The sequence below is a fragment of the Microplitis mediator genome, chromosome 7 (assembly GCF_029852145.1).
Source record: "Microplitis mediator isolate UGA2020A chromosome 7, iyMicMedi2.1, whole genome shotgun sequence".
NCBI classification, from domain to species: Eukaryota; Metazoa; Arthropoda; class Insecta; order Hymenoptera; family Braconidae; genus Microplitis; species Microplitis mediator.
This window is the reverse complement of record NC_079975.1, coordinates 1,017,593-1,032,056: the sequence shown is the minus strand read 5'-3', so window position 1 is coordinate 1,032,056 and position 14,464 is coordinate 1,017,593. Positions and strand designations below refer to the sequence as shown.

Here is a 14,464-nt window from a genome sequence, read left to right as displayed (position 1 = left end):
AGCTGCAATACACTTGGAGCAATTTAATTCAAATCTCCAAGTGTATTAGGACACCCTTCTGCACATTATTTCCCCACCAAGGTTTGTTCAAACACTCAAGTGTTTTTTTTTTAATTTTTTAAATATTTTTCTATCATATTTTGCCGCCATTTTATTTTAACGCAGAAGATTTTATTTGGCTCCAATTGTTAATAATTTATTTTTCAAATATTTAAATTTACCGCGCAAGTAATAATAATAATTAATAAATTAATTACTTTCCCTTTATAATTTTTTTACTTAAAAAAAGTTTTTACGCCACCACTGGCAGCCATTTTGTTAATTTGGCGCTAGCGGGAATTTTTAAAACGCGCGCCACGCGTCACGTGTCGTTTAAATCTGAAAGAAAAAAAATGTCTAGACAATAAATAACCGAGAGAAATGTCACGATTGTGCCGGTTTATTACAAGTGTAATAAATAATTTAAATTTAATTATAAAAACAATATGAGACATTATTTAAACTTATCAATCGTTTTTGATAAATAAATACATTAATTATTGTTTGCGTCCTCCTAAAATTAATTAACAAACACTTGATAGCACAGTATCTGCTAACCAAGTTAACCTTCAAGTTGAGTGATAAATAAAAATAAAAGAAAATGAGTGGGTTTTTTAAATTATACAAACAATTTTTGAATAAATATCCACTGGGATTACAAGCTATCCAGGCTGGTAAGTCTTAAATTAATTAACATAAGAGATTTTATTTATTGGTTAATTATGTAAATTAAATTTTTTTAGGAGCATTGATGGCTGCTGGTGATCAATTAGCACAAAATTTAGTTGAAAAACGCAACTTCAATGAGTTAGATTTTGTGCGAACTGCGAAATTTTATGCAATTGGTTTTTTTATCGGTGTAAGTTGATGATGACTCTTTGATAATTAGAAATTTAAAGCTATTTAATTAAATTCATTGATCTAGGGTCCAGCAACAAGAACTTGGTATGGAGTTCTCGATAAATATATCGGATCAAAGGGAAAAGTTGTCGCGTTAAAAAAAGTCGCTTGTGATCAAGTATTATTTGCGCCGGCATTTATTGTCGTTTTGCTTACTTCTATAGGACTTATGCAGGGAAAAGATATTGGAGGAATTAAAACCAAATTGTCTAATGAGTACAAAGATATTCTTATTAATAATTATAAGGTAATGAAACAATTAAAAATATAGAAAACGATAACTATTTTTATTGATTGAGTTGCACTGAATTGATGATTTTTTTTAGTTATGGCCGATGGTACAGCTGGTGAACTTCACGTTTGTTCCACTGCAGTATCAAGTATTGTTTGTTCAATCAGTCGCTGTCTTCTGGAATACTTACGTATCCTTTAGAACCAATAGAGATGCGTTGAAACCAAAGGCGACAGTGTAGCTAGTAAGGTGTAAAATTAATTGTATATAATGAGTATTACTTTTATAAAATGATTTTATAAGTAATGAGAAATTTCTGAGAGATGGTTATTTAGGGTATTTTCGGGAGTAAGTGAGAGCCAAATAAATCTGGACATGGTTGATGACCATGAGCGATTAGGTCGATTGACTTCAGCAGATCGTAATTGATACGCTCGGAAACTACTGCGTCTTGTTTGTAGTCCGGGTGATTGATTATTTGTTTTCGCATCCAAGCGGCGTCGGTTAAAAGTTTACCGGAGGCACGTCCGCTAAAGAGATTCAAAAATCGTTGGATTGTACTGCGAGTTTCGGTGTCAACATTACAGCTGTCAATGTAAGAATTTATCAGGGGTATGATACCGATAAAGTGGCCTTGCTTTCCATTTATTATTTCATTTAGTGAGAATTCCCCGTACTCTTGATCAATCGGTTGGTCTGTCGCATGGGACATGATGTCTTTGCGGAACCACAATTTTTCCTTATTTACGGCGTCACGTTTCTGTGCTCTCATCGTATTTTCTTCAACTTTACTCAGTGGTATTAAAGTATTCAAATTGAAGTGGACGATAATCTTTGCCAGTAAAATGATAAAACAGACTGCCGCGGCATTCTCAAAGTCTGTAATTTGAATATCCATCGGACGGAACTCAACTCGCCAGCCGATATCCGAATTAGCCGGTGGCGGTTTGAATCTCATCGATCTCCATATTGACCCTTGAATATTTTCAAAACAATCTGTTTGTGTTTCATCGTCTACATATATCTGGGTCGACAAGATTGTTATGGGATCTTTTGTAAAAAGATGAGCAACATGTTGCGCGAGAGCTTTGTCAACTCCATTATCCATCAGTACTTTCAACAATCCATCATCATACTCCAGCGGGAGATCGTTGTATCTCTGACCCTCGTCGCTGAGATACCACTCAACTGATCCGTTCCTCCCAGTTCTCGTTAACCTCTCGCCGTCTTTCAGAGGCTCAAGACCTCTTTCTCCTCTTGTTCTGTCATCTACCGAGTCTCTAGTAGCAATCCATCTACTATCAACATCCGCAAGATAGCCACGGAACGCAGGTGCCGCTGCCGTCAAAGCGACCTATCACATAAATAAATAAATTCCTCGTCTATTTTTTCAAAATGTTTTAGATGGATATTTACCATAACCGCAGTAAATGGAGTAAGTTGATCATACAACACCCGTGCTTGTGTGATATCACGGCCTAGTAACGTCGCTTGCAAACAACAACAGCCCATGCCAAGCCCAGTAGTGTCCATGTACACATGATCGTCTTTCGCTAGACTCTGACCTTCTCCATTGTCGCCTAAAGCCGCTAAATCTTCTCTGAATGGTTTCGGTACATTTTTATCTCTGTAAACTAACAATTAAATTTTTTTTTTACAGTCCATCATAAAAGAACTTGAGTTACCGATGAACAAAAAAATTATTAGCTCGACTTACTGGGTACGTTAATTTCCTGTTTTCCCCCGCGACGTAGTTGTATATGATATGATATCGCATGCCATCTTTTGTGACCTTGAAAAAGGCTTTCATCCGGAAGAAATAAACTTCTAGTCGCTCCACTGTGAGGAGTCGGTTTAGCAGCAGGTTCACTAAAATTAGGACAGCCCAGTCTACAAAATAAAAATTTTAAATAAATTCCAGAACTCAAAACTTACTTATTACCACACATTTTAATAATTTCGCTTACCTTGGAAACGCAGTGATTGTTACAAGACTTTCACCAGGATTCAAAACTTCCTTCGCTTCAATTCTCCGGCTCCGCATATTCGGCTCCACTTTATTAAATTCCTCCAATGATCCGCCGTAAGGTTTTCCCGGCGTCGATTCAATCTGATAAGAATTCATCTCTGGCCTCCACAGACATTCTACTGACCTGCAAAATAAAATAAACTCAATAAATTTATTCAATTGACAATAAATGACACCAATATCACGTTAAATATTTACGCAGGATCTTCAAGCTCCTTCTGCATCAGCTTTGGCAATAATTTGTGGGAAATCAACAAAGTCTTGGCCGTTTTTTCCTCATCGTTGAACTTGACAATCGTGTACTCAATCTAGCGCACAACAATAACTAATTTTATTTAAATTTAAAACAACAGTCAAGTTGATTAATTATAAAACCAAAGACGTTTTGCAATATCACGATCCGGTATCGGAAATATTATTCCCTACACCTGTGGATTAAATGTATTTCTACCATAAATTTCCATGCTTAAGGAGGGTCTACAGTAATTTTTCTCCGTTTTTCTCTCAAACGAAACCTCTAAACACAAAATTAAGAACGAAGCTCGATGCATTGCTCCATAATCTGGCAATCTTCGTTTTAATTTTTTTAAAATGTTGATTTATTGAAGAGAAAAACGTAGCGAAAGTTTCCATTTACTGCGCAAGTGCAACAAGGACAGTACCGTCCGTTGACTTGAGTGTGATAGAGAAAAAAATTCAGACCCTTCTTAAGCGAAAATAATTTATGACTCGCATCTGCATAGTGCGTGCTCGTATGACAATTAAATAAATTAACTAATTCGTACCTCGTCGCCCCATTTGAAATCGTCATCTCGCCTGTCCTTGCACTTCTTGTACAAATTAACGAACTGAATAACACCGTGCTTGCGTACATGCTCCGAAATAGTTTTTATCTCCTCCCATGTGAGGACTTTACCTTCAGTAAGTTGGCCCATACTTTCTAGTTTTTATTTGGCTTTAAATATAAATAGCAGACGCACACTCTCGCCGAAACAATTTATACACTGAATATGTGGGAATTTAAATAATATGTGCACATATTATTTAAATTGACTGATTAACTTGCAGTGTCCGCTGATACACTGACAGTGGTCTGTTGTGATAGATGACTATCAAGCAGCTTCAGATAATAAACTAAAACTGACCGTGCTGACGTTTTTTTATTGGATCTGCAATAAGTGGCTGTCAGGTGGTGGTGGTAAAAATATTTATTTAATTTTATTATGCGAGACAATTATTACATAATTTTTGATAATAAAATAAATTTAATTAATAGAGTTTTAAAAAACCCTGCTAGGGTAATTTGCATGTTATTTTGCCAACAGAATATCGAGTTAAATTATGAAGAAATTTTACTGATGTGAATTATCATATGGCAGTTGCTGGGCTGAAATTCGGATCCATTCGAATGCTGGGTCGCGCTACTCGCGATTGGGCTAAGCCACAAATGCGACATCACGTTAATGAATAATTATTAACGTGATATCGCATCATCACGTCTTTGATGATTTACGGACTGTTGGTAGTTGATTGGTAGATGATTGAAAAATAAGGGATTTTATTTTTTCACTATTTATTAATAATGTAAATTTTCTTAGACGGATGTAATATGGGAGCCTATAAGATTTTAAAGTTGAGGATTAAATGAATAGTCGAAATTTTATTTTATTGTGGCAGGGATCATTTTTATTTGATCGAGAATTACATATGTCAAGTGGTGAGGAAAAGTATGAAGAGTTGATTGATAAATTCTGAGAAACAGCAATAAGACTGAAAAATAATAAAAGAATTAATGATATCGGCTTGAGAAGATAAGTGTCGGGTATGGATAGGTTATCTCTGTGCCCTTTTTTAAAACGATTAAACATCGCGTAACATTTCCGTTTCGACAAGATACAAATATCAATATCTTGAACGAATATATATGATTTTTTTTTTTTGAGAGATAGTTATTTAGGGTATTTTTGGGAGTAAGTGAGAGCCAAATAAATCTGGACATGGTTGATGACCACGAGCAATTAGGTCGATTGACTTCAGCAGATCATAATTGATACGCTCGGAAACTACTGCGTCTTCTTTGTAGTCCGGGTGATTGATTATTTGTTTCCGCATCCAAGCGGCGTCGGTTAAAAGTTTACCGGAGGCACGTCCGCCAAAGAGATTCAAAAATTGTTGGATTGTACTGCGAGTTTCAGTGTCAACATTACAGCTGTCAATGTAAGAATTTATCAGGGGTATGATGCCGATAAAGTGGCCTTGCTTTCCATTTATTATTTCATTTAGTGAGAATTCCCCGTACTCTTGATCAATCGGTTGGTCTGTTGCATGGGACATGATGTCTTTGCGGAACCACAATTTTTCCTTATTTACGGCGTCACGTTTCTGCGCTCTCATCATATTTTCTTCAACTTTACTCAGTGGTATCAAAGTATTCAAATTGAAGTGGACGATAATCTTTGCCAGTAAAATGATAAAACAGACTGCCGCGGCATTCTCAAAGTCTGTAATTTGAATATCCATCGGACGGAACTCAACTCGCCAGCCGATATCCGAATCAGCCGGTGGCGGTTTAAATCTCATCGATCTCCAGGTTGTCCCTTGAATACTCTCGAAACAATCTGATCGTTTTTCGTCGTCTATATAAACCTGAGTACTCAGAATGGATATGCAGTCTCTCGCAAACAGGTGAGCAATATGTTGAGCAAGAATTTTGTCAACTCCATTATCCATCAGTGAATTCAGCCACTTTTTATCATACTCCAGCGGAAGGTCATTGTACCTCTGACCTTCTTTGCTAAGATACCACTCCACAGCTCCATATCTACCACTTCTCATGAGTGTTTCATCTTCCTTCAAAGGTTCAACTCCGCGTTCTCCTGGTGTTCTGTCATCTCCTGAGTCCCTGGTAACAATCCATCTACTATCAACATCCGTAAGATAGCCTCGAAACACAGGAGCTGCTGCAGTCAAAGCGACCTATCACATAAATAAATAAATTACTTGTTTGCTGTATGAAAGCATCACATCTTGATATTTACCATAACCGGACAGAATGCTGTTAGTTGATCATATAATTCTCGTGCTTGTATTATATCACGACCAAGCAACGTCGTTTGCAAACAACAACAGCCTAATCCAAAACCCGCTGCATCCATATAAACATGATCATCTTTGGCTTCTCTTTGACCTTTTCCATCACTTCCTAAAGCCACCAAGTCTTCTCTGAATGGTACTGCGACATTTTTGTCTCTGTAAACTATCAGAAATTCTGTTAATAGATAATCCTATAACTTATATTACAATTTTGATACTTATTATCCAAACATACTTGGTATATTGATCGACAATCCTTGATTTCGACGCAATTTGACACTTATCGATATGGCTCGCATCCTGTCAAGCCCTTGACATATAGCTTCATCGGGAAGAAATAAACTAGCATTAATTCCTTCCTCCGGTGTCGGTTTTGCAGCCGGGTAACAAAAGTTACTACACCCCAATCTGCAATGAAACCACAGCCATCAATAAATCTCTTCAATTTCTTCAACTGATCCATCATCACACGTCTTTTCATTCTTTTCACCTTGGAAACGAAGTAACCGTCAATAGACTTTCATCAGGCTTCAAAAATTCCCTCGCTTCAACTCTTCGTCTCAGCATATTCGTCTCAACTTTATTAAACTCCGCCAATGGTGCGCCGTAAGGTTTTCCAGGCTTTGATTCGATCTGATATGAACTGTACTCATAACTCCATAGACGATTAGCTGTCCTCCTATTAAAGTCAAATAAATAACTGTATTTTGTTAATGACAATCCGTCTTAAGTGAAATACTTACTCTAAGTCGACGAGTTCTTTTCTATTGAGCTTCGGCATCAAATTATGCGAGTCAAATAATGTTTTCGCTGTTTTTTCCTCATCGTCGAACTTGACAATCATGTACTCTATCTTTCACACATAAATAATTATCTTGCTTACTTATGTAAAATTGTTAATGGATGACATAATAGTAATTATTATTATTATTATTATTATTATTATTTTTTACATTATAGCAAAAATATATTACATGCGAAGAAATCCCTCATTTACCAGATGGTAAAATGGTCTGACATATTTGAAAATTTTTAAAATAAATGAATAATAAATACCTCATCTCCCCATTTAAACTCATCATCTCTTGTATCCTTATTTTTTTTATACAAATTAATAAACTGGAGTATGCCGTGATGTTTTATATATTCTGAAACTTCTTTCGTTTCTTCCCATGTAAGTGATGCTCCTGCGGCCACTTGAGGCATACTCTAATTATGTGATGAAAGATCAGTGCAGTAAGACGTTTTCCATTAACTGATGGTATGTCGATCGGTATTCCTGTTATTTATTTATAATTTTTAACACCTGACTGGACATTTTTGAGATAATAAATTTTGCGCATGCTACTTAATTAATCATCCAGAATAAATATGCTTATGATAATATTATTTTTTCTTATACCAAATTATTTAATTATTAACACCCAGTTATAAGATTATGATCGATATGAATAAAGGATACCTTGATATTTATTATTTCAACAAAAATTATTCGTACACCTTTTTTAACATTTAGACATTAATAAAAAAGTAAAATATTTGCATTACATAGAGAATTAGGACGTGTTATAACTGTTTAACGCATTTGTGTAAACATATAATTGATCGCAGAATTTTTCTTTTAGTCTTTATTGGAATCAGTAATCAATTTATGCAATTGATTATTTACAAAAAATACAATGGGGTACTTTTTTTACAGAATTTGTTTTATGTCAATTTCTTACGTGATTATGTGTAACTAGTTGTTGATATTTAAATATTGACAGTATATTTATTTAAGGTATTTTCGGGAGTAAATGAGAGCCAAATAAATCTGGACATGGTTGATGACCATGGGCGATTAGGTCGATTGACTTCAGCAGATCGTAATTGATACGCTCGGAAACTACTGCGTCTTCTTTGTAGTCCGGGTGATTGATTATTTGTTTTCGCATCCAAGCAGCGTCGGTTAAAAGTTTACCGGAGGCACGTCCACCAAAGAGATCCAAAAATCGTTGGATTGTATTGCGAGTTTCAGTGTCAACATTACAGCTGTCAATGTAAGAATTTATCAGGGGTATGATACCGATAAAGTGGCCTTGCTTTCCATTTATTATTTCATTTAGTGAGAATTCCCCGTACTCTTGGTCGATCGGTTGGTCTGTGGCATGGGACGTGGTGTCCTTGCGGAACCACAATTTTTCCTTATTTACGGCGTCACGTTTCTGCGCTCTCATCATATTTTCTTCAACTTTACTCAGTGGTATCAAAGTATTCAAATTGAAGTGGACGATAACCTTTGCCAGTAAAATGATAAAACAGACTGCCGCGGCATTCTCAAAGTCTGTAATTTGAATATCCATCGGACGGAACTCAACTCGCCAGCCGATGTCCGAATTAGCCGGTGGCGGTTTGAATCTTATCGATCTCCAGGTTGTTCCTTGAATACTATCAAAACAATCTGAGCATTTTTCGTCGTCTACATATATCTGGGTCGACAAGATTGTTATAGGGTCTTTTGTAAAAAGATGGGCAACATGCTGCGCGAGAGCTTTGTCAACTCCATTATCCATCAGTACTTTCAACAATCCATCATCATACTCCAGCGGGAGATCGTTGTATCTCTGACCCTCGTCGCTGAGATACCACTCAACTGATCCGTTTCTCCCATTCCGCGTTAACCTCTCGCCGTCTTTCAGAGGCTCAAGACCTCTTTCTCCTCTTGTTCTGTCATCTACCGAGTCTGTAGTAGCAATCCATCTACTATCAACATCCGCAAGATAGCCACGGAACGCAGGAGCTGCTGCCGTCAAAGCGACCTATTACATAAATAAATAAATTCCTCGTCTATTTTTTCAAAATGCCTTAGATGGATTATTTACCATAACCGCAGTAAATGGAGTAAGTTGATCATACAATTCTCGTGCTTGTGTTATATCACGACCAAGCAACGTCGTTTGTACACAACAACAGCCCAATCCAAAACCCACTGCATCCATATAAATATGATTATCTTTAGCTTCTCTTTGACATTTTTGATCACTTCCTAAAGCCACCAAGTCTTCTTTTAATGGTTTTGCGACGTTTTTGTCTCTGTAAACTATTAAAAACCCTGGTAATAAATAATCCTATCACTTATATTACCATTTTGGTACTTATTATCCAAACATACTTGGGATATTAATCGACAATCCTTCATTTCGACGCAATTTGACACTTATTGGTATGGCTCGCATCCTGTCAAGCCCTTGACATATAGCTTCATCGGGAAGAAATAAACTAGCATTAATTCCTTCCTCCGGTGTCGGTTTTGCAGCCGGGTAACAAAAGTTACTACACCCCAATCTGCAATGAAACCACAACCATCAATAAATCTCTTCAATTTCTTCAACTGATCCATCACCACACGTCTCTTCATTCTTTTTACCTTGGAAACGAAGTAATCGTCAAAAGTCTTTCGTCGGGCTTCAACAACTCCCTCGCTTCAATTCTTCGGCTCAGCATATTCGACTCAACTTTATTGAACTCCGCCAATGATCCGCCGTAAGGTTTTCCAGGCTTTGATTCGATCTGATACGAACTGTACTCATAACTCCATAGACAATTCGCTGTCCTCCAGTTAAAGTCAAATAAATAATTGTATTTTATTCATTAAAATCTGTCTTAAGTGAAATACTTACTCTGGGTCGACGAGTTCTTTTCTATTGAGCTTCGGCATCAAATTATGCGAGTCAAATAACGTCTTCGCTGTTTTTTCCTCATCATCGAACTTGACAATCATGTACTCTATCTTTTACACATAAATAATTTTCTTGTTTACTTATGTATAATTGTTAATGGATGACATAATAGTAATTATTATTATTATTATTATTATTATTATTTTTTACATTATAGCAAAAATATATTACATGCGAAAAGCGGCTGAGGCAGCCGTTCGGCACGCGCGTGGCTCGGGCGATCACCGAAGTTAAGTAGCATTGAGCATGGCCACTACTTGGCTGGGTGACCGCTTAGCCACGCGTTGGGCTCGAACGAAGGTCTCTGACCGTTAGGCGCAGGATGAAGATCCAGTGATCGGTAAAATGGGAATTTTATCGATCACTGGAGCTTCACCCAAACCGAAACTGTACTGGCTAGGTTTTCTCTGTGGTTTCCCTACGCCACTACACCTCCATTGCACAAGGGAGGTTGTAGGGCATCACCGTAATGATGCAGTACAGTATAAGCACAAGTCGGGCCACAGCCGCACAATGAAGGCAGAAAGAGAAGTAAAGCAGTTGCGATATAAAGGCAAAAAGTGTAAAAGGCCGTTACTACGGCTATATACTAGAAAAACAATTAAAATAAAATATATTACATGCGAAGAAATCCCTCATTTACCAGATGGTAAAATGGTCTGACATATTTGAATATTTTAAGAATAAATGGATTATAAATACCTCATCTCCCCATTTAAACTCATCATCTCTTCTGTCCTTGTATTTTTTGTACAAATTAATAAACTGGAGAATGCCGTGATGTTTTATATATTCTGAAACTTCTTTCGTTTCTTCCCATGATAGTGATGCTTCTGCAGCAACTTGAGGCATGTTCTAAGTAGGTGATAAAAGATTAGTGCAGTAAGACGTTTCCCATTAACTGATAGTATGTCGATCGGTATTCCTGTTATTTATTTATAATTTTTAACACCTGACTGGACATTTTTGAGATAATGTATTTTGCGCATGCTACTTAATTAATCATCCAGAATAAATATGCTTATGATAATATTTTTTTTTCTTATACCAAATTATTTAATTATTAACACCCAGTTATAAGATTATGATCGATATGAATAAAGGATACCTTGATATTTATTATTTCAACGAAAATTATTCGTACACCTTTTTTAACATTTAGACATTAATAAAAAAGTAAAATATTTGCATTACATAGAGAATTAGGACATGTTTTTTACAGAATTTGTTTTATGTCAATTTCTTAGGTGATTATGTATAACTAGTTGTTGATATTTAAATATTGACAGTATATTTATTTAAGGTATATTTATTTGATATTTATTTAAGGTATTTTCGGGAGTAAGTGAGAGCCAAATAAATCTGGACATGGTTGATGACCATGAGCAATTAGATCGATCGACTTCAGCAGATCGTAATTGATACGCTCGGAAACTACTGCGTCTTCTTTGTAGTCCGGGTGATTGATTATTTGTTTCCGCATCCAAGCGGCGTCGGTTAAAAGTTTACCGGAGGCACGTCCGCCAAAGAGATCCAAAAATCGTTGGATTGTACTGCGAGTTTCGGTGTCAACATTACAGCTGTCAATGTAAGAATTTATCAGGGGTATGATACCGATAAAGTGGCCTTGCTTTCCATTTATTATTTCATTTAGTGAGAATTCCCCGTACTCTTGATCAATCGGTTGGTCTGTTGCATGGGACATGATGTCTTTGCGGAACCACAATTTTTCCTTGTTTACGGCGTCACGTTTCTGCGCTCTCATCGTATTTTCTTCAACTTTACTCAGTGGTATTAAAGTATTCAAATTGAAGTGGACGATAACCTTTGCCAGTAAAATGATAAAACAGACTGCCGCGGCATTCTCAAAGTCTGTAATTTGAATATCCATTGGCCGGAACTCAACTCGCCAGCCGATATCCGAATCAGCCGGTGGCGGTTTGAATCTCATCGATCTCCAGGTTGTCCCTTGAATACTTTCAAAACAATCCGATCGTTTTTCATCATCTATATAAACCTGACTACTCAGAATGCATACGCAGTCTCGCGTAAACAGGTGAGCAATATGTTGAGCAAGAATTTTGTCAACCCCATTATCCATCAGTAAATTCAGCCACTTTCTATCATACTCCAGTGGAAGATCGTTGTACCTCTGACCTTCTTCGCTAAGATACCACTCAACTGCTCCATTCCTCCCGCTTCTCTGAAGAATTTCGCCCTCCTTCAGAGGTCCAACCCCACGTTCTCCTGGTGTTCTGTCATCTATCGAGTCTCTAATAGCTATATATCTGTTATCAACTTCCGTAAGGTACCCACGGAACGCAGGAGCTGCTGCTGTCAAAGCGATCTATCACACAATCAAATTAATAAATTCCTTGTCTATTCTATCAAAGTATCGTATCTTGATATTTACCATAACCGGACAAAATGCTGTCAGTTGATCATACAATTCCCTCGCTTGTGTGATATTTTGCCCAAGCATCGTCACTTGCAAACAACAACTTCCCATTCCGAATCCCGTTGCATCCATATAGACGTGATCATCTGTAGCTTCCTTCTGACTTTGTCCATCATCACCTAAAGCCGCCAAGTCCTCTCTAAACGGTTTCACTACCTTTTTGTCCCTATAAACTGATAAATCAATTATCATCAAATAATCTCATTACCCTCAATCTTAATTATAGTCATAAAAAAGTAAACAAACTCGGCATATTAATTGAAAATCTTCCTTCTCGACGCGATCTCACATTTCTCGTTATAGCTTGCCACCTGTCATGACCCTGACATATAGCTTCATCGGGAAGAAACAAACTGGTATTAATTCCTTTCCTCGGTGTCGGTTTCGCAGCCGGATAACAAAAATTACTACACCCCAATCTACAATGAAACCACAACCATCCATAAATCTCCTCAATTTCTTCAACTGATCAATCACCAGCCGTCTCTCCATTCCTTTTACCTCGGAAATACAGTAATCGTCAAAAGACTTTCATCAGGCTTCAAAAATTCCCTCGCTTCAACTCTTCGTCTCAGCATATTCGACTCCACTTTATTAAACTCCTCCAATGATCCACCGTAAGGTTTTCCAGGCGTTGACTCGATCTGATACGAACTGTACTCTAGTCTCCAAAGACACTCTGCCTTCCTGTAAGCAAAATAAATAAATCTACTCACTTTACCCAAAAATTTCTTACGATATCCGTACTGAGGATCTTCGAGTTCTTTTCTATTGAGCTTCGGCATCAAATTATGCGAGTCAAAGAATGCCTTGGCTGTTTTTTCCTCATCATCAAACTTTACAATCGAGTACTCAATCTAAATCATATCAATATTCATAGTTATTATTGTTATTTTATTCAAATAAATACACTAATAAAATAAATACCTCATCTCCCCACTTGAAGTCATCGTCTCTCCTGTTCTTATGCTTTTTGTATAAATTCAAAAATTGTAATATCCCATGATGTCTTATGTATTCCATAACATGTTTAGTTTCTTCCCACGTCAAAGCTCTGCCTTCAGTAATTTGTCCCATTTTTTTACTCACTAATTATTCAAATGATTAAAAATTTTCAAATATTACTCGCAATGTATATAAGAAATCGAAAAAAAAAAACTTTTAAAAGTTATTGGAACAAATTTATAGATCTCCTGTATCCAAAGTCATACAATCACTGTCTCCATTTACCCCACGGTTTGTTTTTTTTTCAGCTAAATTTAATTACAATAAACCAGAACTTACATGAACTTGTTAATTCGTTTGATTATAAAAATATAATGACGTTAACTTGGTCGGTCAGAAAAAATTACCATACGTAATTTTTTAGACTCGATAGTTTTTCCACAACTTAATACTTTAAACTGTTAATATCATTAGATTCATGATAATTTTATCACCCCACAATTAAATAATCAACAATTATTCATAAAAATCTCTATTGCGCATAAATACTTCTTTGTTAAATTATCACCGTGCTTTGATTATTTATATGTCACATTCTTATAATTTATTTGTTTCAGTAGACTTTGTAATTTAGAGTTTTAATTCAATTAGGCCAATGTAATTAACAATTTTTTTCAATAACGTAATCATGGAATATTTAGTTTATTATTTATTACAAATGTTACATTTTTTTTATTTATTCAAAATATTTTTTATTGTGCAAAATTAGTCAGATTTTTTTCACCTGCGCTTAAGCAGGGAGTCCGAAATTAATATTAATCATTTTCTCCTTTAATTCAATAATTTTCTCATAGGATCAGAACCCAAGGGTTGAAAAAAAATAATCATTAGATTTTTTCCTGCTAGAAAATTTCTGTTACTCCAAAAAAATGAAAGTAAACAAAATAAATAAAAAATAAAATAATCACTTCTAAATTTTAGTAACCCACTGACCAATTACTAATGAAAAAAAAAAAAAAAAAAAATTATTTATAATTTTTATCAAGTGA

The 14,464-nt window shown here is 35.9% G+C and overlaps 5 protein-coding genes across 7 annotated transcripts; 1 reads left to right on the top strand and 4 right to left on the bottom strand.

Annotated features, from left to right (window-relative positions):
• The first annotated feature begins 386 nt into the window (after positions 1-386).
• On the top strand, positions 387-1,484 carry LOC130671425 (protein Mpv17-like). Its single transcript, XM_057475308.1, has 4 exons — positions 387-713; positions 783-898; positions 965-1,186; positions 1,266-1,484. The coding sequence occupies exons 1-4, from the start codon at positions 641-643 to the stop codon at positions 1,410-1,412; spliced, it is 558 nt and encodes a 185-aa protein (XP_057331291.1). The 5' UTR covers positions 387-640; the 3' UTR covers positions 1,413-1,484.
• LOC130671410 (glutamate--cysteine ligase-like) lies at positions 1,234-4,291 on the bottom strand. Its single transcript, XM_057475291.1, has 6 exons — positions 3,986-4,291; positions 3,399-3,508; positions 3,139-3,324; positions 2,889-3,061; positions 2,588-2,805; positions 1,234-2,525 (listed from the first exon to the last, which is right to left on the bottom strand). Exons 1-6 carry the CDS (start codon positions 4,133-4,135, stop codon positions 1,503-1,505), a joined length of 1,860 nt encoding a protein of 619 aa, XP_057331274.1. The 5' UTR covers positions 4,136-4,291; the 3' UTR covers positions 1,234-1,502.
• An 854-nt stretch (positions 4,292-5,145) lies between these two features.
• LOC130671409 (glutamate--cysteine ligase-like) lies at positions 5,146-7,632 on the bottom strand. Of its 2 annotated transcripts, none has more exons than XM_057475289.1 (6): positions 7,350-7,632; positions 7,037-7,146; positions 6,784-6,993; positions 6,529-6,701; positions 6,239-6,456; positions 5,146-6,176 (listed from the first exon to the last, which is right to left on the bottom strand). In XM_057475289.1, exons 1-6 carry the CDS (start codon positions 7,497-7,499, stop codon positions 5,154-5,156), a joined length of 1,884 nt encoding a protein of 627 aa, XP_057331272.1. In that variant the 5' UTR covers positions 7,500-7,632; the 3' UTR covers positions 5,146-5,153. The 2 variants fall into 2 exon arrangements, with proteins under 2 accessions (XP_057331272.1, XP_057331273.1); XM_057475290.1 differs by having other exon boundaries at positions 6,784-6,972.
• Positions 7,633-7,802: 170 nt separating this feature from the next.
• Positions 7,803-10,864, bottom strand: LOC130671412 (glutamate--cysteine ligase-like). Of its 2 annotated transcripts, none has more exons than XM_057475293.1 (6): positions 10,715-10,864; positions 9,953-10,062; positions 9,700-9,885; positions 9,445-9,617; positions 9,155-9,372; positions 7,803-9,091 (listed from the first exon to the last, which is right to left on the bottom strand). In XM_057475293.1, exons 1-6 carry the CDS (start codon positions 10,862-10,864, stop codon positions 8,069-8,071), a joined length of 1,860 nt encoding a protein of 619 aa, XP_057331276.1. In that variant the 3' UTR covers positions 7,803-8,068. The 2 variants fall into 2 exon arrangements, with proteins under 2 accessions (XP_057331276.1, XP_057331277.1); XM_057475294.1 differs by having other exon boundaries at positions 7,807-9,091; positions 9,700-9,880; positions 10,715-10,733.
• A 457-nt stretch (positions 10,865-11,321) lies between these two features.
• LOC130671411 (glutamate--cysteine ligase-like) lies at positions 11,322-13,887 on the bottom strand. Its single transcript, XM_057475292.1, has 7 exons — positions 13,755-13,887; positions 13,398-13,558; positions 13,218-13,327; positions 12,972-13,157; positions 12,717-12,889; positions 12,426-12,643; positions 11,322-12,359 (listed from the first exon to the last, which is right to left on the bottom strand). Exons 2-7 carry the CDS (start codon positions 13,545-13,547, stop codon positions 11,337-11,339), a joined length of 1,860 nt encoding a protein of 619 aa, XP_057331275.1. The 5' UTR covers positions 13,548-13,558; positions 13,755-13,887; the 3' UTR covers positions 11,322-11,336.
• Positions 13,888-14,464: the final 577 nt, after the last annotated feature.